The sequence below is a fragment of the Pezoporus occidentalis genome, unplaced genomic scaffold (assembly GCF_034315485.1).
Source record: "Pezoporus occidentalis ecotype Australia unplaced genomic scaffold, CSIRO_AGI_Poc_V1 ctg45, whole genome shotgun sequence".
NCBI lineage: Eukaryota > Metazoa > Chordata > Aves > Psittaciformes > Psittacidae > Pezoporus > Pezoporus occidentalis.
This window is the reverse complement of record NW_026915780.1, coordinates 5,126,771-5,153,509: the sequence shown is the minus strand read 5'-3', so window position 1 is coordinate 5,153,509 and position 26,739 is coordinate 5,126,771. Positions and strand designations below refer to the sequence as shown.

The window sequence follows — 26,739 nt, the reverse complement described above, 5'->3', positions numbered from 1 at the left end:
TATATGCATAGTCTCTTTTTCTACTTTTTCCAATATACTCCAAGTCAGGAGTCTCCTATAAATAATTTTGTGCTTCCATTCAACAAGCAAACCTTTAATTACAATGAAAAGCTGCTTGGATTAACAGTTTCAGCATGTAATTCCCTCTATAAAAATTTCCTTTCGTCAGTGAGTTAGAACTACACTTGGAGAAATCTGTTATAAATATCTGGAGGGAGCTTCCTGTGGTCTTCTTAAAGGAAGATTTTAAATTGAGACTATTTCTACAGTACTAATTGACTAAAAAAAAAGTCTAATTGACTTTTTTTACCTTTACCATCATTTCTTTCATGTGAAGTTCTTAATGAGTCATGTCTCATTATGAGCTTGGAATGATGAGGGCTAAGTAGAGTGTATTGACTCCTTGGGAGCAGCATTGATGGATTGTGGAGAGGAAGCTATGTTCCTCTGGGAAAACGGGTAAAAATAGCACATGGGAAACAAACCTTAAGATCAACATGTAATTGCTGAAGCACCCATCGATTTACAGGGAGCGTACTGCATTAGAGCTCTGACACAGTTGTGAGAACTCTTTGTAATAGCAGAAAATGCGAGTAATAAATTGCTTGATATTAATTTTTTCTGGTATTTGGCATGTTTAGCATGTTATGGTAATCCCCATCTCTTTAACTAATCGATAATTAGTTTAGGAGGGATGCTGTAGAGGCTGTTGCAAATGCATATTTTGTGTTTCCATGAAACTTGCCTTGAATCCTTTTCTGGGGAGAACAGAACCATTTTTTCCCTTCATCTAGTTCATATGTTGGAAACGTCCCTTTAGTTTGTGTGTCCTTTAATCATTGCTTAGTCCATTTGTATGATTTTAACCCTTTTTTCCCCTTTTACTTGTAGGAATATTAAATTTGAGTAAAACTCACTAAGTTCCAGTTTAAAAAAAGTGTTTAAAAATCACTGAGTTTTCTGTTTGTTCCCACAGGATCATGTTCAGAAGCTGTACCTGTAACTGATGTGTCACACAGCGAACCACTTGAAGAAAGCCCTTTCCGGCCCCCTTCCCACTCTTTTTCCACCGTCTTCGACGAGGACAAGCCAATAGCCAGCAGTGGAACTTACAACTTGGACTTCGATAACATTGAGTTGGTTGATTCTCTCCATGCCTTAGGACCGAGCTCTCCAGAATCAAAGAATCGTGACCCCAAAGCAAATGTGCGAAGAAAATCCACTGATTCACTCCCAGTTTCCAAATCTACGTTGTCTCGATCTCTTAGCTTGCAAGCAAGTGATTTTGATGGAGCATCTTATCTTGGCAACAGTGAGACATTAGCACCGGCAGCGGATGTGTATGGTACTGGTTCAAGCAGTGCTTCTAGTACTCTTAAGAGAACAAAGAAATCCAGACCGGCTTCCTTAAAAAAGAAGCAGCCAGCCAAAAAACCTCTGGATGCTCCACTGGTGAAGGAAACTCCTCAAGAACCACCTGACCTTGGCCAAGCTGATTGCGACCCAGGTGAGGATAAAACAGCATCTGAAGCTAAGGCTGATTCAGTAAGGCCTGAATGTACTGAACCTTCTAAAATCTCTGCTGAGAAACAGGAGGCCCCGCCTGTGCCTGAAGGATCCCACCCTTTGGATCCAGACAGTTTGGAAGGGATTAGTGCATTTAGCACTGGAGGCAGCAAGGTACAAAACTCTCCCCCTGCCAATAAGAAACCACTACCTCTTACAACGGCACCGGAGGCTGAGGAGGTGACTCCACCAGACACTGGAGGACAAGAAGACCCTCCAGTCAAAGGTGTTGCGGTGAGGCTGGAGTTTGATTACTCTGAAGAGAAAGGGGTGAGTGAAGACCAGCAGGAGAGTACTCCTCCTCCCAAAAAAGCAGGTAAAAAGCCTGGTGCTAAAATGCCACTAAGGAGGCCAAAGACTAAAAAGTCAGTGGAAAAGCTTGACAATGCTCCTACCACACCAACTAAGTCACCCACTGATCCAAACGAAATCCCTATCACAAAAGGCTCTTACACTTTTGATATTGACAAGTGGGATGATCCCAATTTTAACCCTTTCTCATCTAGTACAAAAATGCAAGAATCACCCAAACTGCCTCAGCAAACGTACAGTTTTGAGCCAGACATGTGCGAGGACTCTATGGACCCTTTCAAGTCTTCTTCTAAGATAGCCAGCTCGCCCTCTAAATCTCCAGCTTCCTTTGAGATACCAGCCAGTGCCAATGAAACAAATGGAACAGAAGGAGACAACTTGAATAAACCTGCAAAAAAGAAGAAGACACCATTAAAAACGTAAGTTAAAGGGTGCTCTTATTTCTAGATTAGAAGAAGCGTATTCCTCCCCCATGGCAGGGGGATTGGAACTGGATGATAGAATCATAGAATCGTTAGGGTCAGAAAGGACCTTAAGATCATCCAGTTCCAAACCCCCTGCCATGGCCAGGGACACCTCACACTAAACCATGGCACCCAAGGCTCTGTCCAACCTGGCCTTGAACACTGCCAGGGATGGAGCATTCACAGCCTCTCTGGGCAACCCATTCCAGTGCCTCACCACCCTCACAGGAAAGAGCTTCTTCCTTATATCCAATCTAAACTTCCCCTGTTTCAGTTTTAACCCGTTACCCCTTGTCCCGACACTACAGTCCCTAATGAAGAGTCCCTCCCCAGCATTCCTATAGGCCCCCTTCAGATACTGGAAGGCTGCTCTGAGGTCTTAAGGTCCTTTCCAACCCTAACTATTCTGTGATTCTATGTAAAACATGACCTCCCTTACAGAGTGAGGTGAAGATTATTCAGTTGTTTCTGAGCAGCTTGCTGACCTCTAGGCTTCTAATTCACCTCTCTTGCCAGATTTGAGGAAGCTTGGGCCATTTTTAACTTTCTAGGGGCATTTCTGACTTAGGGGAAGTATAGACCACAGTATGGTTGAGTTGGTTTTTGTGGAAGAAGCTTGTTTTTTTGTGATTTTTTTTTTTTTTTTCTTCATTAGGTTGGATATAAGGAAGAAATTCTTTCCTGTTGGGGTGGTGAGGCACTGGAATGGGTTGCCCAAGGAAGTTGTGAATGCTCCATCCCTGGCAGTGTTCAAGGCTAGGTTGGACAAAGCCTTGGGTGCCGTGGTTTAGTGTGAGGTGTCCATGCCCATGGCAGGGGGGTTGGAACTGGATGATCTTAAGGTCCTTTACAACCCTGACTGTTCTATGATTATATGATTTTCAGGTATGCCTGAAATTTAGTGGACGTTAAGGCAGGAATTGAGACGCATTCTAGGCTGACATGTTTTTCAAGCCTCCACTCCAAGCTAGCTTGCTCCAAACCAAAAGGACTTCAAAGTCTGCCTGCAAGAAAGGAGCACTTTGAATCTGACTGAGCAAGAGCAGAGGGAGAGAGGGGAATTTTGGTATCACCAGGTCCTCAAGTCTGATACTTGCAGGCAGCCAAAGTCTCCTTGTGCCTTCCAGTAGTTGCAGCGGTGTTGATAGACCCTCAGTGTAAACTTCTTACGTCCCCCTATCATCTGTGAACATTAGAATGAATTCCAAGTTGTTAATTTTAGGGGAAACATGAGTTTTTACAAAAGGCTTGCTGAAACACATTTATCCTTGGGAGAGCTCTGTTCTACAGAGCTCACTGCTGGGCTTTATTGTGGTGGAAGAAGTGAAATCACCCTAGAGCAGGGCTCGCAAGGTCTTAGATCAGGGGGCTTGCAGGGATTCCCAGCCCTTCCGTGGGACTGCTTTCACTGCATCATGTTGTGTGTCTGCTCACTGCAGCCCCATAACCTACTTCTACAAGTGGTTTCTCAAAGGGAGAGAATCTGCATATTAATACACAGGGCAGCCTGCAGCCATAATATGTTCTAGAGGAAAATTACCCTAAAGCATGTTGGGGGATGCCAGGGGAAGCAGTGGCTTTTATTTGTCTTTGCCTCTCTCTGGTATCTCTTCTCCTTCAAAACGGGCCTCAGCATTTCTTCTCTGGGAGGGTCCAGTGCAGGATAACACCATGCCAGGCAAGGAGATGGGGTGTAAAACCCTTGGCAATGCTCCCATGGTGGGACAGGAGAGAGAAGCCACTGCAAACCACTTCAGATCCAGGGGGCAGAAAGGACGGTGTTTGAATTAGGAAATGGAACTGTGATACACCAGGACTCCTAAACCCTGATTAAGGGAATTTAAAACCTAATTTTGCAAAGCCAGGGGTTTTTATTAGTACCGTTGGGAGGTGCAGAAAGAAAACCCTGTGGACCAGTTTGAAAATCTGTGTCTCATATGGAAATCCAGCAATTTTTAGATTAGAGCTATAGGAGGCAAAGAAGCCAGGCATAAAAAATGAGAATAGCAACGCTAAGTTTGTACTATTTGGACTCTGCTAGGTCTTACCTGTGTTAAATCAAGACAAATAACCAGGTTTTATTCTTGAATGCAACCTGCAGCAGTCTAACCATTGACCTCCGTGTGAAAAGATGAGGTTTTTAGAAGAGAACAGCTCGACACAAATTACTCTGTAGCTGTATACCTAAGTGCTGAGCTGCTCTGAGACAGATCATGTTGCTCAGATGATTCTGAACAAAGAGCAGCTGATGCCTCCTGAGCGCCTGTTTATAGTGAAGGGTAAAAATAGTGACTTGTATAGACATTGCTCTCAAAGCTGCTGGATGACTGGAGGCTGTGTTTAGAAACACAAGGTGCCAACTTTCAAGAGCTTTGCACGTGAGAAGAACTGGACAGAAGCTGCCAAGCTTATAAGTAGAAGAAACCTTTTCTTTGCCTTAACTGTTTGACAAGGTTTGCTTCTGGTTTTGAGGCAATCCATTTGCTCTGTCACAACACACCGTTAGGATTGAGTGAGAGCTAAAATAGATGAGATTTAAAGAAAATTAAAGAAATTTTTATAAGAGCAAGTAGGGGCAGGCCAAGGGGAATGGCTTTAACCTGCCAGAGGGGAGGCTGAGATGAGCTCTTAGGCAGAAGCTCTTCCCTGGGAGGGTGCTGAGGCGCTGGCACAGGGTGCCCAGAGAAGCTGTGGCTGCCCCATCCCTGGCAGTGTTCAAGGCCAGGTTGGACACAGGGGCTTGGAGCAAGCTGCTCTAGTGGAAGGTGTCCCTGCCCGTGGCAGGGGTTGGAGCTGGAGGAGCTTTAAGGCCCCTTCCAACACAAACCAGGCTGGGATTCTGTGATTCTATGAAATGTCTTTTTCTTTCTTGAATCAGGTACATGATTTGAAGTGGTCAAGTAGCTTTCTCTGTACTGTCATAACAAATCAGCAAGCATGAAGAAACCCTTGCCTAACTTATGTTCTTTCCTTAAGCTTAGCTACCATTGAAAAATAGTTCTACATCCCTTATAACAAATACTGTGGTTTGAAATGAAAGCAGGTGGCTTCCATCAGGGAAGGCAGGGATGGTTAGTATGTTGAAAGGAACTTGGAGGCGACAGCATTGAGTAATGTGCTTTGTAAGATGAAAGCGGGTCAAAAGTGTAACATTGAATTTGGGAACAATGAAGGACTTGAATGTTGGTTTTTTTTTCTCCCCATGTATTTCACAATAAAAGTAGAGGTTAAGGTTGTACAGGTAGAAAATATGCATGATCAGATTGCCTTAACACATTAACATTAACCAAGTATTTGTAGGTTTATCTTTTTTGTCAGTTCCTTCTGTCTGTCTCTCTTTTCTTTGTCTTATTTGTCTTAGGATGGTAGAAGATGTGATGTCTGTATGTTCTCTGTTGTAAGTAATTCTAAGCTAACAATTCAAGTTTCCTCTTTGATTTATGGGCTTTTTAATTTTACTTATTTAATTTGCAGCATGATCGGTTGCTATTGAGCATGAAGCTTTTATGTTAACTATTCCTTTTCACTGGCACATGTGAAAGCTGTTTTCAGTAAGATGCCTGGCTGTGAATGATTTTGAGGAAGCTATTGCCTCTTTATCTGTTTGCCTATCAAGGAAGATCTTCTTTTAAGAACGGTATAGATTTTGTATCCTTAGCTAAAATATGATAGTTGTATTTCTACCATTGTACACCACCACTGTACAATTGGTCTCTTGTAAATACTGTATAAAGTGTTTCTCCTGATTAAAGGAATAATACTGAATAATTCTAGCATCAAAACTGGATAATGAGTAGCATTGAACACACCAATATTCCGCTGTCCAATTTATTTTCCCCTTTACATGTGGTATTGATTTACTCTCTGCTGATTGAAACCCACCATTATCATTTCTAGTGTTGATCTTGCTGTCATTGATCAGGCATGAGCTGGTGGGCAGAATTTTTTGCCACTGCATCTCAGTTCAAACATCAAGTCTTTATCAGTGAGTTTGCTGTGAGATTTTTCTCCCTTTTTCTAGTTAGTGACATAAACGTGTCTAAATAACTCTAGCAAAATGCATCAAAAGAAGAAGCAGATAACTGGTTTATTTCCTGGTTAGAAAATATTTTAAGCCAATTGTGAATGAGCATAAAGGCAAAACTCATAATTATACACCAGGACATAATGTATGTTCATTCCTTTTGCCTGATTGAAACCTGTGGGGTTTTGAAGGGCTCTGGTATCCGTGCTCCCCCTCTGCACGTTGAGCTGTCAAGGGAACTGGAAGCAAAATTGCCATATTTGTTGTTGTATTTGTTTTAAAAAGGGTCTGTTTGTGCACATTTGTAATGATAGAGCTTTGCTCTGATCAGAACAGCATCTCCCTCAGCTGGTTTCATGTAGTTCATCTAGAACATACCAATTTTTGTCTCGATGGTTTATGGGATCATTGGTACTTACTGCTCAACTTCATCACAGTTGTATTTCTTAGGTTAAGATGTGTTTTAGACCTAATTTTCAGATGGGAAACTGAAGCAGACAGAAGCTAAATAACTTGCTTAAGGGCGCTGAGGATGTCTGTGCTGGAGCAGGGATTTGAATTGCGATCGAGCAGCAACTCTGTTCTGTAAATGTGTCAGTGCTTAGCATGAAAAATATGGCAATCCTGCTTTTCTCAGCTTCTGGGGAATGGAGGCCTGTTCCAAATGCATGACAAGAATATGTACCTATGGCATGTTACTCTGTGCTGCTGCTGCCTAATGGATGAGATTTTAAAGCAGATGGGCTTATAGAGGTTGCATTGTCTGTGGCTCTCGTGCTGAGCGTGAAATGACCTGATTCTCGCTGGTGTTACCATATTAACGGTTTTAACTTCATTTTCAGTGATACATTTAGGGTGAAAAAATCGCCAAAAAGATCCCCACTTTCTGATCCTCCTTCTCAGGTAAAGCACTGCCTTATTCTGCTGCGTGTAATGAGTGTTCTTGTAGGGGAAATAAAGGGAAACTTGATTTATTTAATTGTAGAATTTTACATTTAATAATAGAAGAGGCTTTTGTAAAGAATATGAGCATTTTAGTGTCCAAGTATAGCACACTGGGCTATAATCATAAGGAATTAACATTTTAGTCTCTAGAAGTGTGTGTACGATGTATATTAGATCTAATATTTGCTCTGGGAATCCCAGTTAGAGTATTAGTAAATACACTTCAGAAGGCCCTATGTTTCGATAGAGTGATGATATGAATAAATATCTTCAGTTGTCTGAAAAACAGGCATAGCTATCTACCCTGGAATTTTTAGATCAGAAAGTAAGAAACTAAATGCATCAAATTGGCGGGCTGGATGGGAAACAGAGATAAACCAAGTGGGCTGATCCGCCAGGAACATGTGCTTGGATGGTTTTATTCCTTGTTGTAAACTACCTGCAGGTGGTTTTCTTGGAAGAGAAGTTAACAAAAGCTGTTCTGCCTTACAAAGGCCTCACTGCTTTGATGTGCCACAGCTCCTTCCATGCTGCTGTTCATCTTCCTGTTATCCATCTATCCTGTTATCCTTTTCTTTGTGCTGCTCAGCAGCACAGAAGTGAAGAAAGGGCTTGTGACCTCACAGACCTATGAAGGTTTGCCCCTGTGAGGGAAGCCTAAAAAGTCAGTTTTGGTAGTCAAAGACTTCAGTCATGGGTGATGTGTGCCACTTAAGTCAAGTGCCTAACAGCTTTAAACAGCTCTGGTTTCTCTTTCTTCCCTGTTCTCAAGGAGCCTTTGTAATGCAAGTGTGTATCATCAAAGAGTTTAGTTATGCTTGGAAAACTTGCTGCTAGTAGAGTTCCAAATGAAGTACTTGTGTATTTTCTGTTAAGTATTAGATATACAGAGCTGCAGCAAAGAGTATGGAATTAAAAAGATGATTGTGGTCAGGCAAAGGGATTCAGAGAGTTCAACATGTTAATGAAAGATAATAGAATTAATTAGCACTTGTTTTCTGCAGGATCCCACTCCACTGCCTACTCCAGAAACACCTCCCGTCATATCCACAGTGGTGCATGCGACAGATGAGGAGAAGCTGGCATCTTCAGTGACCAGCCAGAAGTGGACCTGCATGACCGTGGACCTGAACACGGATAAGCAGGATTATCCCCAGCCCTCTGATCTGTCTACGTTTGTGAATGAGACCAAGTTCAGCTCTCCTACAGAGGGTATGCTTTATAAAGGACTGTCTGCATCCAGCTGATGCTGTATTTAGTGAGAAGGTGGTTTGGGTTGCTCGAGGATGATGGCATGTACTTTGCTGAATAGAAACTGTATTATTTGGGAACCCTAAGAATTATGCTCTTTGGACCAATCCAGGGAATTTGTCAGTTATGGGGAGCTGAGTGTAAGACCCCAATAGTCTGATCTTGAATTTTCAAGGAAGAGCAGAGAGGAAGATCAAAGGAAAACGAAAGGGGTTTTCAGAGAAAGGCTTTCACTTCCTTTGTATGGTTAATTGTAGAATGCTCTGTTCTTCTGCACATGCTACTTGTCCTCTCTGTGCCTTCACAGGAGACTGTGCTCTGATACTGCTCTCAGTTAGTGCTCTTGGATCCAGAGTCACTGAACTACTGGTTTTGCTTGAGCCTGTTCCTCTAACCTGAACAGGAGATGGCCTCAGGAGACAGTCCCACCTTAAAACTCTGCTCAAAGCTTATGTATTGCTTTAAAGCCTTTCACATGCCATCTCTCCTCCAGGTTCCTAGGATCCAGGTATCTTTATGCACAAAAATGCCCAGGATATCCCCTGCATAAGGTAGTTATCATTGACATGCCAGATAAGATTTCCTTCTAAATCAGCTGATCCAGATTTCTCCTGTCGTACCTGCCTATGAGCAGTGGTGAGCTAAAGCTGGAGGTTCCTGTTACGAGAACTGTCATTGCAGGTCTGTGAAATGTGGAAAGAGAGAACTTAGAACTTAAACTTGTGTGTGGCCTTCCTTAGGGTCCCCGGAGGGAATACAGCTTTGCAACATCTGCTCTGCTCCAAGGGCAGCTTTTCAGCTTTGTGGGTGGGAAGAATGTATGACTTCAACTTGGCTGAAACGTTCTTCGTGATCACAATTTATTCCCTGCCCAACCTTTCAACCCATGTCCCAGTCTGCTATTGAAGCTACTTGATGCCATTTTACACTGGGCCTGAGGAGTTTTTGCCTAATGAAGAAGTGCTAACCTCCTAGGTCAAATGTGTTTGACGTTAAAAGGCAGGGATAATCACAGTGGTTTTAATGGGACCGCATGTGTTCGCCTGCACGAGCATGTGTGTTTGTGTAGCCCGGGCTTTGTGGAAATGTGTTACTTATCTGTGTACAGAGAAGTATTTCAGTCTGAATAAATCCATTTGGCTTTGCTGTCAAATCATGACTATTAGATTACAAATTCATTTAGCCTGTATCAAAACCAAAAACAAACAACAAATACTTTTGAGGAAAGTCACCCAGATCTGGGAAGAAAGGAAATGCTATGGAAGGAAATGGAACAAAAGACTAGTGAGAGATACTCTAAGGGAATCGTTTTAGCTATCAAAGCAGGTAGAAGAAAGTGAGCAAAGCTCCTAATTAAATGCTAATTGTCTTGTCTCCTGTGTGCTCCATGGTGCAGGCAAGTTTCAGATTACTGCCTAATTATAATCAACAACGCTTCAGCTTTTCCTGTCTCTTACAAATAATAATTCCAACCCCCCCCCCTTCACAGTCTTGCTCCTGAAGCACTGAGAAATCCTTGAGTAATTCCAGGGCTGTTCCTCCGTGCGGGTATTTTTACCCCTCCCAGACACCAGTATGAGTGTTATCCTGTAACCTAACACGGCGTTTACACGGATACAGCCCAACTACTGAGTCAGCCACTCCATCCAGCTCTCATCTGTTGCGTACGCTGCTTGTAACTGCTGCCATTTTCGTGTGGCACAGACCAGAAATAAGCAGTAACTATTAGCAGCAAACGCTGATGTAATCTTGCAGCTATTTGTAGGAGGAGTTGGAGGACATCACTTAGTAAGTCTGTTGTATGTATTTCTAAAAGGTAATTATCTTATTCATGGGGTATCCTGGGCATTTGTAATTATGAATGTATAGAGATAACCAGAGATCCTAAGATTTTGGAGGGGAGATAATGTCTTAGAGGAGAAACCTAGGAGAGGAGGTAGAGCCTAATTATGCTGGCAAGTTCTGAGAGCAGTGAGACGAAACAAACCGCGTTTAGCGAGCCGTGTTATTCCCTTTGTTTCTAGCTGAAGTATTTCCATCTGTGCCCTGCTGGGGACTTTTAAACCGGCAAAGTTAAATATGTGTTGTCCCAAAAAAGCAGCTTAGGTTGCAATTGCAAAGCTGCTACCAGCCCTGCAGGTGGTTGGAATGTCTGTGCCAGCAGAGGACAGTGCCGGTACATCTCCTGCCTAATGAGCATACCTGTACCTTCACTCGCCACTTGATCTCTGGGGTTGTAAAGCTGCCCCACATACATTCGTGATGCACCTCATTGGGTTTATGTGTAGGTAAATGAAATAGAGAAAGGCAGTTACTAAAGCCTGGATGCTCTTACCTGGTATTTCATGCTTTCTCCTGCAATTCTGCATTTAGTAGGTTGTTTAAATCTCATGGTTTCAGGTTTGGTTTGGCTTTTGCTAGGAAGGAGCTTGTATATGATGCCAGAAGGTTGTCTGTCTTTCGTGGCTCCCTGTTACCATCAAAAACATGTGGTGCTAGGAATTTAAACATGAGGAGCGTGCTATTCTTGCATTCTCTTCACTTGGATGTTTTACCTCCCACGTGTCAGGTAGTAAGAGTTTGTGGCTGTTCCTCTTCAGTGGTTGATTGACAAAATGCATAGACTTGTGGAATGTGCTGTAAAAAATATTGAGCGTTGTAACCTCACATTGTGCCCTTTTAAACTTTCTCCTTTTCTTAACAAAAACAGGTGAGAGATTGTCCCTAGGGTTGGTTTGTCTTTAGAAAGCAAACGTTTTAATGATGCCTTTCTGATACAAGCCCTACTTTTGAAAAGCTGCCCAAATCTAGCAGAATTTGAGCACTTTTGGCACAAAGTAAATGTTAGTGTGCCATTCACTGGAACTTCTCTGCAATGGAAATGAACGCATACAGTGGTTTATTAACTTAACTCATGGAAGCATTAAATAGAGCATTAGCACAAATCAGTTACGTCTTTAATTTTTAAATTAAGTTGTATTTGATCAAAGTCTTCGCATTTATTTGGGTGCAGGAAGGTCTGCTCTCTTTCCCATTTCTCTATGTTTTATCCATCTGCCTCTATATCAGCTACTGGGTGACAATGGCTTGGAAAGAAACACTGGTTATTCCCTCCAGTGGAATTAGGAGATTAGAAGTAGGGAAGCAATAAAGATTTGCATTCTTATTAGGGTTTAGATTTGGGGTTCTTTGTAAATCTTGCTGCCGTAGGCTTTTCCTTGGAATCTAAAATGTGGAAACAGCCCAGTAAAGCTGTGCTGTTGTCTCACCCCTTCAAGGAGCATGCAGGTATTTTATGTATCTTTGTATCTTAAGCGATACCACAGTAGTTCTTAATTAAGAAATGGGTGATGAGCGTTAAGAAATAGAAATGATTTAATTTCTCAACAGCTCTTTGAATCTTTCTGTGTACATCAAAGGAAACTGGTATCAGCATCACCAGTTCACTGAAAACTGTGGTTTCTGTGATGAGATAGCGTCATAGAAGAAAGTTATCCGTGCTAAATTATCTGTGCTCTGACAGCACGCTGCAACTTTCTTAGTATTCTGGCCCCTGGGGCAGAATCTTCAGCAAATTGATAAAGCTGAAATTTTCCAGGCAAATGAATTTGCCTAAAACATGTCCTAGGCTCATTGTTGAAAATCAGTGCCTCGTCTGCTTTTTCTCTGTATATTCTATTTTTAGTACCTCATGGCAGAGTATGGGGCGGGATGGAAGGGGTCCTTGTGAATGAGAGGAGATCTCATTTACTTCTGCAAAAGTAATTTCGTGTATTTAATGGCTCTTTTTTCTTTCTGTTGCAGACTTGGAATATGGCAACTCATATGAAATAGAATATATGGAGAAAATAGGCTCCTCTGTGCCTGTAAGTTCTCACTTCCATTTCCATTCATTTGCATTCCCGTGTCATAATACACTATCCTGATAGTGCCGTCAGCCTCACTCCCTCTTAAATTAATTATAATGTGCCTGCAGCAGATTTGCCAAACCAGTTCCCTTGAATTGGCATAACTGGGGTAAATTGCATGTGCTTTGTTGTCCTGTGTCCTGTAGAGCTTGTTCCATTTTGTTATTTAAGTCAGCATCATAGTAGTTCTTCCTGGAGATGAAAAACAGATCAGTATTTCCAGCAGTGTAGAGTGCAGAGCTGTCTACAGCAGCTATTGAGCTGTCTTAAGAAAATGAGAGCAAAGCTTGAAAGAAGAAGGAGAAAATACAGAATGAATGTGGACTGCGGAATGCCGTACTGTATGTTATCAGCTGTTTTGCCTTACCTCTATTTAAATCATGGGCTTGATAGCTTGACTAGGTCCAACGGGGCTATATCCACAGGGGAAGTTAGAAAGTCAAGCGTGCATGTCAGGTGCTTAAACTGATGAGAAGTTTCAATGAATATTTTAGTAACACTTCAGTCAGGGGATGCCTCCTGCCTGACAGGACCAGAAGTCTGATTAACCCCAAAGTGGGAGAAGAAAAGCTATTACGAAGAGTGAGGTGTTTAGGTTTTGTTCTTTAATGGTTTCTTCCTTAAAGGGATCACCTCAGTGTCAGTTAGCATAGACTATATTACACCCTTATGTTATTAGTTGTCTGTCAAGTCTTTTGGTCACCTAGGGCTTCACTGACTTGAATTAGCTTTAGTGGAGATTGGTTGAGTTGCTTAATGACTCTTTCTTTTCTTGTTGCCAGCAGGATGACAGCACCCCGAAGAAACAGTCTTTATACCTAATGTTTGATGCACAGCAGGAGAGCCCAGTCAAATCACCTCCCATCAGACTGTCTGAGTCCACAACACCGTGCTCAGGGTATGTCTCTGCAAGCAAATTGAGCGCTGGAAAAGGATGGAAGGGAAATGGGCTAACATCATAGCACATACACAGGCAATCCTGCCTCTCTCTGCCTCTGTGTTGCTGACTTGTTTGTTTAAAAATAGATTTCCATCTGTGTTCATATGTGACAGAGAATAGAGGGCAAAGGTACAGAAGTTTTGTAATGGGAAGGAATAAGGACATGTATTTCTACTTAATATTCTTATTAAATAGACTCACAGAGGCGACTGTTTCACTAGACAATGGCTTCCTACTCACAGCTTTATTTCAGATACTGAGGTCATTTCTGTATCAATCAAGAAATCTCCTAATTGCAACTTTTCCCTTGGCCTTTCCTAGATATGTTTTCTGAACAAGGAGCCTGGTTCATAAGAACAGGATGTGGGGGTTGTATTTGCTTTCAAAAACCTTGCTTGTTAAGGATGTCTGTTCTTGTTCGTGCAAGTTGTTTGTTGGGAGAGGGGTAGGGCACAGTGAGGAAAGAGTGAAAAGGCAAGTGAGAAATATGTAAGGAATGTGTGTAAATAAAGCCAGCTCCTTTCTGATGGAGCTGGCTTTATTTAGATGACTCTGGTGCAATGCTTTGAAAGGGTGTTGCAGAGTGTTATGAGATATGATATGAAGTTGAGTTGAAGCAGTGTGAGTATATGTATAGATATACACATGTAAGTCATGAAGAGGACTCGCTTGGTTGTTACCAGAGGTGGAATTGTAAGAACCTTGTGCTCCACCCTGAAAACACGTACACAATCATCTTCCAGGTCAAGTTTTGAAGACCCTGAAGCCCAGCAATCCTCTGGGATGAAAATACAACATCCAGCTTCCCGAGTCCTAGCTGCCAGCCAAGAAGCACACTTACAGTCACCTGACAAGTCAAAGCAGAAAGATCTAGAGCCTATGACCCTAGGGACGGCTCCAGAGGCTATTGAAATAGTAAGTAATTCATGATAAGGGTTTGGGAATCATTTTCCTACAGAAATTTCTCATGTCATATAAAGGCAGATCTTGAAAGTGGAGTGAAACTCAACGTGATACTTGAAGATTTTGGTAGCATAATGTGGTAGGGCTCAAATGAGTCCAGCTGATGGAACTGGAGGAATTCAAAACAACTTTCTGAATTCTTACAGTAAATCAACATTTTCTTGTGATAACCGATTGCAAGTTGATACTTTGAAGTGTTGGGGTTTTTTCTCACACAGGCCTTTCTACACTGTGTTTTAACCCAATATTTGAAGAAATATTTTGTGTATAAAATAAGGGGGTTGATTGATACGAACATAGGGACATGATTGTTGCATGTACTGTGAAATTGCAAGATTTTGTTGGTAAAGGACAGGTACCCTTTCACATTTTCCTATAAACTGTTAACTGTATTGTTGTCATCCGATAATGTAAAATTCACTTCTTTGATCATTAGGGCTCATTCCAGTTTCCAGTTAAATCACTTTTTTTTTTCAGTGGTTGAATTCACTTTTTTCTCTGGGTTGGACTTGAATTAGTGGTGAGCTCTTCCTTGCTTCCCACCTGTGCTGTGTCCAGGTTTCAGAGCATTGGTTCTCAAATCCAGGAAGGTTCCCTCCAGGCTTCCACTTTTGCAGGCAAACTCGTTTTACAAATGCCTACAGCACTAGGCATGACAAGCTACATGACAATATATTTACTGGGGAGTCAAAACAAGAAGAAGCTGACTTAAATACTGTGCTTAATTTGTATTAAGGATGCGGTTGATACCATCTCACAAAACAATTTTTATGAGCTTCGAATACTTTCCTCACTGCAGGGAGTTTTGGGTACTCAAATCCCAGTGCTCTCGTTTGTGTCATTCTAATTCCAGTCTCCTATTGTGTATTTATCCTGATCACATTATGATTGTGAACATAACTTAGTTTATCCCCAGTAAGCAGCAGAAGACTTTCTGAAGACTGCAATACCAGTCTTGCAGAGGATCCCCTCAGTTTTGGTGGTCTTCAAAGCTTTTGGACTGCTTTAGAGATGCCTGAGCTGAACATGAGCTGTTTTATGAACAAAACCTATGGTAACTTTGAAAACTTAAAGCATCAAGAGTGGGCTGTGGTCCATGATTTGAGAGCCATTGCTTTAGAGGTCCTGTTTCATGTTAGTCTTTGAAATTTTACTCAGTTTTTGAATTAGGAAGAATTGTTCTTGATGTTCATCTGTTACCTATGAATGATGTATTCAAAAGTAGTCTTCAGTGGGGCATGAAATTACTAGGAATCAAAACACCTATGTTGCTTGTGGCCTGAACTACTTGGACAAAGTCTCTGTTGCTTATTCTATATCCTCCTTACCCTTCAGGCATCTCCTGAAGACTCCTTTGTCTCTGCTGATGCCCTTCTCAATAGGATATCTAAGAAAACCTCAATATGTGAGCAGCCTGAGTATCTAGATCCTGACTTAGCAGAAAAGAACCCCCCAGTATTTGCTCAGAAACTTCAGGTTTGTAGCAGAAATATAAGTGTCACTTGTCTTTAAGTTTCTCTATACACTGCTATAGAAAGGGGTGGGGGGAGGCTTGGAAGGGAGGTGGGATAGAAGCAGAATAGTGGCTTGATTCTTCCCAAAGTAACTTTGGCCTTTCAGGAATGTAAGGAGCAGAGATATTTGATTTCATTCATATAATACATAATCCTAAATTTCATCCACACTTTCAGCTATACCATTGATGTGTCTATTTTGCAGAAGTCTTTATAAAGCACATCTTTTAAGCTTGAACACAGGACTCGGTGTGTGGAGAGTTGTCTTGCAAGCTGGCCTTAGTGGGTCTGTATGCAGAGATTCATTTGCAGAGATTTAGGCCCTAATTCTGCTGAAGTGAAAATTAGGCTTTATTTTCCTAGTAATCTAATACAGAATTTGGCATGACTTCTTTTAGGAAAAGCAAATTGATCTGCAGACCTGTATGTCAGGGTGTATTTTCTAGCGTATATATAGTGAAATTTTAAGACAGCAAAGGTTGAATTGAGAGCAGCAGCTGGTATAAATCCACATAAAATGAAAATGAAAGGTGAGGAGTCTGTGAAAAACAGCTCTACCTTTGGAAAACATTTATTTTACCCGAAGTTTTGTTCATCCTTACCCTAATAAATGCTGTTTTGTCTATTCAGCTACCTCAAAATTAACCAGAAACTGGAGTTTTGTATCAATGTTCCAGTCATGAAAGAAATATGGGGTATGTTTGTCACCCAGGAATTGTCAGAATTTTGCATTAAAATGTAACGTTCCATTTTCAGATGTGTTAAAACATTTTTGCTATGTTCTTAATACTTTTTCTTCTACGGATTGCTCACAACCAAACACTTGACAGGAGGAGTTAGAGTTTGCTGCAATGAGGATAGAAGCATTGAAACTAGCCAGGCAGATTGCCCTGTCTTCTTTCTGCTCCAAGGTATCTGGTTTGTGCCTGCCATGTGTGTATGAGTGTGCACAGACTAAGAAACCGAGTGCTGCTTTGTCTTTAACAAGGTAACTCAGGCTCTCAGAGTGCAGTGCTAAGCTGTGCGCACCCCAGTGTGACACCAAAGAGCATGCTGAAAGCAGTGCTGCACACAGAAATGCTGTCACCTGCTCCTCTCACACAGTACTGCTACCTCCAGGGTAACAAAAAGCAAATCTGAAGGCAAGAAGCAGGCCCAGACCTTTTGCAAGAGACAAACCTTTTGCAGTCCAGGTGGCTGTTTGTCATTTGTCTACAGCAAGATCTGTCCTAAGATGTTTGATGGCAAAGCAATACCAAACCTGCTTCTCATAGAGCTGATACAGATTTTGCCCGTAGGGACATTTTGCCTTTTGTTGGTATTTTCAGCTTGAAATCAGACCCTTTGACCCCTCAGAGTCTAGAAGGGAGAAACTCAATCATCTCTGCCTTCAGGCATCTGAAGAAAGGGACACTACAGTAGGTTTTAAAGGGCTATAGAACTCCCAAGGGAATAAAAAGGCCTCCCAACACAATGTGTCTGTGTTCATGAATCACAGAATCAGAGAATGGTTTGTGTTGGAAGGGACCTTAAGAACATCCAGTTCCAACCCCAGGGACACCTTCCACTAGAGCAGCTTGCTCCAAGCCCCATCCAACCTGGCCTTGAACACTGCCAGGGATGGGGCAGCCAATTCCTTGCAGATTGATGGGTGTTTTAAAGTATGTGGCTAGAATCTTTTATTTCATCAAGAAAAAAAAAGTGCCATTGTCTCCATTAGAAACCAAACTTCATTAATTAGGAACAGAAAAAACAAAGGAGTAAAAGCTAAATACCGTTTTCCTGTGTGAGGACTAGCAGCTCTATGACTGCATCCCCTTGCTCCATCACCCTGGGTGTCAGAAGAGGGTGAGGGAGGATCCTCTCTACCTCCCTATTCTCTCTTTACCTCTTTGTCCTCCCTGAACTGTGCTGCAGCAGCACCTCCAGCACCAGGAAACACTCAAGATGAGACACACAATAATACCTAGATGCTCTTTAAAGGTTATACGCTATACATCTGCATTTTTGCTACTGGCCAGCAGTTTAGAAACTCACAAATTGTACAATTTTAGACTGAAAAGAGGAGGTCTGGGTGTTTGTGAATCAGGGAAGATTCTGAGCTGCAAAACTGTTACAATGTGTATTTGATTTTGTGCAGTTATAGTTTAAAGATGCTTTTTAACATCATTAAAGCATTTTCTTTTATCTAGAACAAGCTTATGAACTGCATATAGCTTAGAAACAGGGACTGGATTGTATGTTTTAGAAAGTGCATTAAAATGTGTAACAAAGATAGCAGAAATGATAAGCAGAGATGAAGAGAGAATGAGCAAAAACTTCATCCTCTGACGGGGAATCAGACACATCTGAATGTTCATGAAGCCCCATGTTGGTCCAGTCATAGGAATGCTTTTAGCTGGATGCTGTGGGTGTCATGCTGGGCTGGGAAGGACTCCTGTCCTTGTATGACTTTACTATTTCAGTGGGAGGTTGCTAATGTTAAATTAACCTATGATGACAGCCCTTGTGACCTACAGCGGCCAATGGCCTGGATTAAGGTTAGCAGAACCCACCAGATGATTGCAGTGACTTAAACTCGGATGCTAACTGGCAGAGTTCCCTTCGGTTGGCTGCCCTCAGTTCTTTCCTTAACGTTGTATAATTACATTTAACATTTGCTAAACCATTACAGGATGGGTAACAAGAATAGGATGCTAAATAAAGGCACAAGCACTTGTTTATGGAAAGTTAGGTCAATGCAAAACGCAAGCATTTTCTGCTAGGACTAGGGCTGAGAATAAGGATGTGCAGTTTGCTGTTCTGAGGCAGAGGGAAGTTATTTGGCCTCTCGACAGATTTCTCTCTTCCAGCGCTGAGACTAATTGACACTTCTATATTAAACACTCACCATTAGGACATCCCATGGCCGATTTTAATCATAGCATCACAGAATCCCAGACTGGTTTGTGTTGGAAGGACCTTAAAACTCATCCAGCTCCAACCTCTGCCATGAGAGGGACACCTTCCACTAGAGCAGCTTGCTCCAAGCCCCATCCAGCCTGGCCTTGAACACTTCCAGGGATGGGAAAGGGAAGAAAACAGAACAGAAAGCTGATAGTGTTTGTGTCCACCACCCTACAAGTGCTGAGGTGATGTAGGGTTGGGTGGTGAAATGAGATCCAAGGAAAGGAGAGAAACTGAAGGGAAAGGGATTGATGCAAATGTAATTAGTGCATCACAGCTTGGAGGGGGCTCTTGTGGTAGTGAAGGAGGAATATTTCCTTCAAAGAGGGATATCATTCTTCATAGGAAAACTTCGCAGGCAGGGAATTTTATGCTTGTACTTTGCTTGCTCCTCAACATATTTGCAAGCACAAATAGGTCTTATGTTGCCTCCCTTGACCTGTCCGCACACAAATCAATTAGTTAAAAGAGTAGATCACTTGATATGCACCCAGCACTATTTGAGTACTTGTAAACGGCAAGCCAGTTTTCATCAGGGCTAAATACATATTCCTCTGAACAGTATGATAAAAATGAGTTTTCATTTTCATTCCAGTGCCTTTCCCTTTTTTCTTTCCATTTGACCTTCTGGACTTGAGGTAACGCAGCTGGTTCATCAATGTGCATTTATTCCCTTTCTGGCCAGATATCTGGTTTCTGTGAAAGATGCTGGGAAGAGAAGCAGCATCGTGTTGGGCTCTCATATATTTACACTAAGATTGCAGTGACCTACATTTAGTAGCAATTCCCCTGCAGAATTTAGTCTTTCTGTGTGAGGTTCAGTGACTTATAAATCCCTATTCTCATTATTACACCACTTAACTGCTTACCTTCTCAGCAATTAAGTGTTCAGCTTGAAGCATTGACATTTATTTTGGGTAATAACATCACCCTGTTGATCAGGTTACTTTATTTTCTCAGCATAAGATTATTTGGAGGCAGCAAACAACAGCCCCTGGATCGTCCATCGGTTTGGAGCTGTGTAAAACTGGGTTTAGAAGTGAAACCATGAGGTCTTTTACTGGTTCCTCCTTGTGCGAAGCGCTTCCAGCATTAGGACAACACTGGTTGGGTCACCGCCACAAGCGTTTCTGCTCAGTGGTTAAATTCCAAGAGTTTTTGCAGTCATCTGTGTCAATTTTGAGTAGTTTTGCATGTCATTATTGCTATTATTTTGTGCAATTCACTCAAATGCAAGAGGGAATTAAAGAAATATTAGAGGTGCTTTGAGCACCGTATAAATATGTATTCAGTGCTTTAAATATTCTGTTTTCTTTAAAATATTCATCATCCTGGCAATACTTTGACACATTTTAACATGAGCTTGCGGAAACTTGTGTTTCTTTTGCCGCAATTAATGTTTCCCAGCAACCTCTTTATGAGGTCCAGCAAATGGAGCTGCAGGAGGCTTTTGAAATAGGATACATCCAGTCCAACAGATTGATTTTCAGGATGGCCTTTCTTTTAAGGACAGCTTTGATGATCTAATGGCTCTTTTTTTATCTCTCAGTTATTCTTGCCTTATGTTTGACAAGGAAACAAAGTACATTTCTTGAAAGCTGGGGTACTGAGTTGAACCATCAGTAGTCTTATTTATTGACCCTTTCACCTTTACTCGGATCTGTGGACAGCACCATGTGTCTTTGTATTTATGCATTTACACAGATGTCTGAGCTTGTGTCCCAGCTGTGTTTTTTCCTGTACAGTTGTATACTGGGAGACACTTTCAAGTATACAGGCTATTATTGTACAGTTATCTATTATAACTTTGATAGATCTTGTGTAGGAAAATCCACTGGATTTGAGTTTGTACCTCCTAATTACACTCGATTCGATCCTTATATTGTGTGTTCATGGCTAAATGTAGCAATAAAAGGGATGGCCTGCTCCATAAAGAGGAGAAGTAATAGTCAATTCCCTCCCAGGTTTAAAAATGAACAAAAAATACAAAGCAAATTAGTGAAAGCCTCTTATGTAGACACAGCGTGATGAGGTTAAAGTACTGTTTAGCTTATTCTTGCTCCCATTAACTTTGCGTGCCTAGTCTTTTAATGTTGCTCATGTGGTTTCTCCATGTTGTCCGCAGATGTGGTATCTGAAACATCTACTCCTATGTTTATCTCAAGTGAGCATTGTATGTAGTTTTTAATACAGCTTCCAGTGGCAATACGCAGCCAAGCACCTGGGTTAGCTGGTTGATGGTGAGATGCAAAGCATAGGCAGGTGAGACAGGGACATACAGCTGTGGTGGGGCACTTGCTGCAGAGGGGTTTGCTATGGATGGTGTCTAAAATGTGGTGATTTTATTGTTTAGTATCTTCCTAAGTGTCTTTTATAGTCTCCTTGAATTGAATGTGCTGTAACTCGGATTGGTTGTATCTAGAGTTGTTGGCAAGACATCTCTTGCATCTCAGCGACACATACCTCTTTTCTGCTCTCTTCTTCCTTTCACATGCTGCTCTCTTAGTGCATTAATCTGGACATGAGCAAAATTAGCAGCTGCAAATAAAACCTCCTTTAACTTACTAATCGCATGGTAAATACCGGTGGTGCAGCAATGTCACTTGTATATTCACACTTTTAATGTAATGCTGTTTATGGTAGATACAGTATATCGGCAGGTCAGACGTAAGAGAGCTCTCCTCTTGCTTCTGGTTTCTTACTCTACTTATACGGATGCAGAATTCCTCTTAACAAGCTCTCTGCCTCCAGTTCTAACTCCCTCTGCTGTCATGCATTTCTTGTGGAAGCTTCGATGAAATTTCCACATCAGAAAGTAGTAAGTTTTCTAATATAGGACTTTAAAATATCGGTGGCAAGGTGCTGCCTTTATTTCCTCTCTATAAGGGTAATATGGCTCTCTTGATGCTTACCATGCCTCTTAAATGTGTTTTATGATTGCTACATTCAAAGCTCCTTGTCAGTTTTGTTGCTGATAAAACTTAGTAGTGCGCAGGTTTCTAGTGCTAAGCCCAGGACCCTGCTACCTGGCACAACAGCCAGAGAACATATGAGCTAAACACGTATTTAATGGTTCATTTCTTTGTATTTAAAAAAACCAAACACACAGAGAGAACCTGCTATCCCAGCAGATGTTTCCATCTCTAAGAGCGCTCTGTACTCCCGGATCGGCGCCGCGGATGCAGAAAGCACCACGGGTCTCCTCTACCCCCAGCAAGACTTAGACTCTGCACTACGACTCGCCAGAGCAGAGGTAATTTTCTTCCCAATTTGGAAAGAGAAAGGAAATATGTGCCCCTTGTGGTTTTCTTCTTTCCTGTGTTCTCCCAGTCTGTTCGTATTATGGACACTTGTTCTATTCTTGAAGCCATTCTCCACAGTGCTAAAGCCACGCTAGAGGCAAAAGGCACTGTGCTGTAAGTTTTACTTTATGGGACGTTAGTGGAAAGCAGACATTATATGAACATAAATCTGTATTGGGCTTAACCTCAAGTGTACTCTGCGCATCTTGACATTGCTGTGTAAGTATATGAAAATAGTCAGGTGCTAGAAATAGGTGTAAGATAGTATATTTTACAAAGCTACATATGAGATTAGTCTGACTAATAGTAGCAGTTTAAAAATGGGTGCAGTCTAATGTTAGAGTATTCCAAATTTTATGATAGTGTGAAAGGAGCATAAAGAAACACAGACCTTTGGGTGTAAAATGTCATGGGCTATCAGCCCTAAATGCACACACAGAAGCAGTAGAGCCCTCTTGGAGGACAAACCAGGGGAGATGTTCCAAGCCCCTGTACAGAAATGGTTAAGGTTTAGCACCAGGTCAAGTCAGACACAGTGTAGTGTGGTATAGTATTTCTTGACACGTGTCCTTGTTATAATCAGGAATGAAATATGAAACAAGAACACTGAGTTAGCTTTTCAAAACTTGAGTGTGATTTCACATCCAAACTTTTTTAATTGCACCGCTAAAAGAGCAAAAAATCATTGGGATGCTTATATTTGAACTTGGAAACTGTACCCGTGTTAATGAGGATTTGATACTGAATTGAGTATTGTACAGCTATTTAATTTCCCCTTTAATGGATCACTTGATTTTACTGGGTTTTTCTTCCCCTTTGCTTTCTTTGTTTCAGATTGTGTCCAAGGAAAGGGAAGTATCTGAGTGGAAAGAGAAATACGAAGAAAGCAGAAGGGAAGTGATGGAAATGAGGTGGGTTATTAACTTGTCACTGATCACACACTGACACTGAGTCTCCTTTCAGCCTGCGGACAGCGCGCCAAGTACCATGATTATACAACTGTTTGGGTTAGCTGAATTTGTTCAGTTATTTTTAACTGCAGGCTTTGGGATGATCCTAAACTGATACTTTATCTTTGCTCTGCATGGTTGGCACCCATTATGTGGCATGGTGGGCTCCATTGTTTAGGGTTGTCATTGCAAACTTCTGTGTTGCTAATCTCGTTTGCATCATCAAAATACTGAGATAGGAGAGGTCTTAATCTAATGATAGCAAAGAATTGCCTCCAGTTTGTGCTGCGAATTCTCTCATGGATTGCATGGGGATGTTTCTGTTGCCTGTGTGGATGAATCCACCTACAGAACTGGCAGAGTTCTAAACATGCTAATTTAAAATCCACTCTCCACAAATAGTTTTGCCAACAGAGAAAGACTGTGAAGGTCTGCAGATAGGTATGAGTAGTACAGGATATTATTGGAAGTAGTTTCTTTAACAGTAAAAGACAAGAACCCAGTTGCCTGTAGAAAACCATTTCTTGCAAAGGAACCGCACTGGCATCCGAGTCTTGACTTTCAAGGAGATTCTGCACCCTTTTCTTTGAACTGAGTTCATTTTTCAGTTCCTGCACATACAAAGCTTGATTTTAGTTAAGCAATAGTTACCTTGGATTTTGCTCATTTTACCAATGAGCTTGACCTGCTCATCAATGGGAATCAGAGAAAATTATCACTTGCAAAAGAGAATGTATAAAGGTATTTCACGGGGTCTTTAAAGCCTATTATTTCCTACTTTTAGACAAACAGAAAAGCCATCCCCTCCTTAATTCATAAATAAAAGGAAACTATCACAGTATTTTAGCATCCTTCTTTTCAGTAATAATGTCTGCAATTGCTTCCGAGACAGAATTTTCTTCAACATCACTTCTAGCACCTAAAATTTAATATCTTGGAGGTTTAAAGCTAAAGCAAATGAGCCGTGCCAAGTGATGACCTGCATATGTAATTCCTGCTTATATCCAGGAAAACTGCCCTCTGGGAGTAAGGGTAAAAGGGAGCTGTGGTGCAGAACTCAGCGAACGCCAGCATGGATGCCAAGAGTGGCACATGGCAGGTTTGAATAGTGCAGCACAGGGCTTGGAGCCAGAACTTAAGAGAAGCATCTGCAGAAGGCAAGGGCTTTAGTTCTTTCAGAAAGCATCTCAGCACCCTGCTGAGCTCTCTCCTGTCTTGTGCTCTGGTTTGGGCAAGGAAACAAAACCCTGGCATTGCCCTCAAATGCATAATGAGGCAAAGCGGAAAGGAGCTGCTGCAAGCACTCAAACCAAGGAAGCAAAACAAGGAATGAACAACATTAGGAGCTGTGTAAGAAATGTCTCAGCGCTCACTACACACTCGAGTGCAGTATTTGGTCTGTTCTCTGGGTGCACGCGTCTCCTGGCTGTCAGTGGGCACTGACAGAGGTTGCTTATTCCTTAGCGAAAGGAGAGCAGGGGCTGACACGAGTGGCTGGCACAATGTAGATGTGTACCTTCCTCTTCCTCATAGCAATTTGCTTGCGTGTCTACACCATCCATAACATTTGATTTGGAAAAAAAAAACAGATTATCTAAGCCAAATTTCCCACAGGTGCATCCCTGGAACACATGGGTGAAAAAAACCCTGACTAATATTGTCGCAAAATGCTAAAATATGCATGTGTGCATAAAGAAAGATTTCTCTTGGAAGATTAAATGTTGAAACTGTCCACATGTGGGCAATTAGAGATGTAGCCATTAGGTATCACAGAATGATAAGCAAGGAGTGAAGGGATTTATCTGGACTTGTGCAAAGCGTTCAACATTGTCCTGCATGACATCCTTGTCTCTAAATTGGAAAATATGAAGTTGATAGATGGTCTACCTGGTGGATAAAGAATTGCCTGGATGGTGGTGCTCCAAGAGTTGTGGTCAGTGGCTCACCGTCCAAGTGGAGACCAGTAACGAGTGCTGTCCCTCAGGGGCTGGTGTTGAATTAAGTGCACACTCAGCAAGTTTGCCAACACCACCAAGCTGTGTGGTTGCTGTCGACACGCAGGAGGGAAGCAATACCATCCAGAGGGACCCGGACAGGCTGGAGGGGTGGGCCTGTGTGGGTGTCATGAAGATCAACAAGACCAAGTGCAACATCCTGCCCTGAGTTGGGGCAATTCCAAGCACAAATACAGGCTGAGGGAGACTAGATGCAGCAGTCCTGGGGAGAAGGACTTGGGCTATGAGAAGCTAGAAAGAGATAATGTTATTTCACTTTGATGCTGACTGCCATAGTGCAGTCTAGGCTGGGAAGTGCTGTAGTCATGAAAGTGTTTAATGTCATGTTCATTGCCCTGAGTCCTTGGCTTCATTTTCTAAGATGATAAAGCATCCTAAAAGTGTCTGGTGTTACAAGGATATGACACGGCTTTAAAAACCTTGTTGCTTACAGCAGGCTTTCAAGGTAATCCTCTTTGGACATGAAACCAATCCCTACCTTTTAGGGGAAGACCCTTGCAGCTATCTTTGCTCTCAAAAGTATCATTTATGGTAAAAAATAAAAAAAAAAAAAAAAAGCAAGTTACAACAACAGGACCAACAGCAGGGAAAAGAGCATCCAAGCAGATCCCAGTGGAGGCAATAGCTGTAGCTGTGCGGAGATGGGTTCTTGCCCCAGGACCAGAAATGGTTTCTACCTGAAGCCTGAGCAAGGTCAGGGGATGTGCAGGTGTAAAGCCCTTGCTCTGCTGAGTGTTCTACAGAAGCAGGGCAAGTAATACCCTACTGACCTTTGGGTCAAGTGCCCTTCTCAGGGGGTTTCTTGACTCTTGATTGTGGTTCATATTCGTGCAGTGCTGGAGTTACTGCCTTAGTTATCCTGGAGCTCCACAGGTTTCTCCTTTCCTTACTGACTTTTGTCTCAGCATTTTCCCACATCCTTTCTGTAACCTCACCAAGTTCTCTAAAATGGAGCAAGTGAAAGCAAGCTTAGGCTTCAAAAGAGACGTATTCAAATACCAGTGAGCTAGTTTGAATATCCACTTCTGATGAAGTGTGGGGTAATTTTGTTTTTCATAGACAGTCCTGTGTGGCTCATGAATCAAAGCACAGATCAAGCTAGTCCCATTTCATTAGCTTTATTTGGCTCTGGGAAGGGATGGATCATCTTTCTAAATCACATTTAATCTGCTTAGTTTGGCTAACCTCTTTTCAAGAAGGGAATTCAAAGCCTACCGTGAGTAGTGAAATAAAATAGTCTTAAAAGTTACATTTTGCCACTTCTGTTTCAAAAACACATTTGGGAACTAGGACACGATGGATTTTGTGCTACATAATTGGGTATTTTGGTCTTGTTCTTTGAAGTGCTAATGGATCGTGTAGTTACTTTTGGAGAGTGGAAGATTAGATATATTTTGGATGAGGTCCAGTTATATTTCTGTTGGGTTTACTTGCTACAGATTATAACTTTGGTTAACATTTACTTCTGAAATAAGCAAACACAAGCATGGGGAAGTGGGGAGAGAGTGATGGAAAACTCAGACTCTGCAACTCTTGGATTAGACCAGTGTGCTTATGTTTATATCAAAGCCATGATTGGTAACGGGCATGCTTCAAGTAACGCAGTTTGTTTCAAAGCAATCGCTTATTCTGCCCCGAG

At 41.9% G+C, this 26,739-nt stretch overlaps 1 protein-coding gene across 8 annotated transcripts in view; it reads left to right on the top strand.

Moving 5' to 3' along the window:
- Positions 1 to 26,739, top strand: part of TACC2 (transforming acidic coiled-coil containing protein 2) — a 127,545-nt gene that overhangs the window by 90,590 nt on the left and 10,216 nt on the right. The window contains exons 7-17 of one of the 8 annotated variants that reach the window (XM_062635267.1): positions 977 to 2,297; positions 5,704 to 5,739; positions 7,209 to 7,269; positions 8,316 to 8,523; positions 12,367 to 12,428; positions 13,256 to 13,368; positions 14,154 to 14,325; positions 15,709 to 15,849; positions 16,718 to 16,798; positions 21,943 to 22,086; positions 22,970 to 23,046. In XM_062635267.1, coding sequence (XP_062491251.1) covers positions 977 to 2,297; positions 5,704 to 5,739; positions 7,209 to 7,269; positions 8,316 to 8,523; positions 12,367 to 12,428; positions 13,256 to 13,368; positions 14,154 to 14,325; positions 15,709 to 15,849; positions 16,718 to 16,798; positions 21,943 to 22,086; positions 22,970 to 23,046 — 2,416 coding nt within the window. Of the gene's footprint in view, positions 1 to 976; positions 2,298 to 5,703; positions 5,740 to 7,208; positions 7,270 to 8,315; positions 8,524 to 12,366; positions 12,429 to 13,252; positions 13,369 to 14,153; positions 14,326 to 15,708; positions 15,850 to 16,717; positions 16,799 to 21,942; positions 22,087 to 22,969; positions 23,047 to 26,739 lie in introns of all 8 variants that reach the window. The other 7 variants (XM_062635266.1, XM_062635270.1, XM_062635269.1 and 4 more) reach the window with 7 other exon arrangements.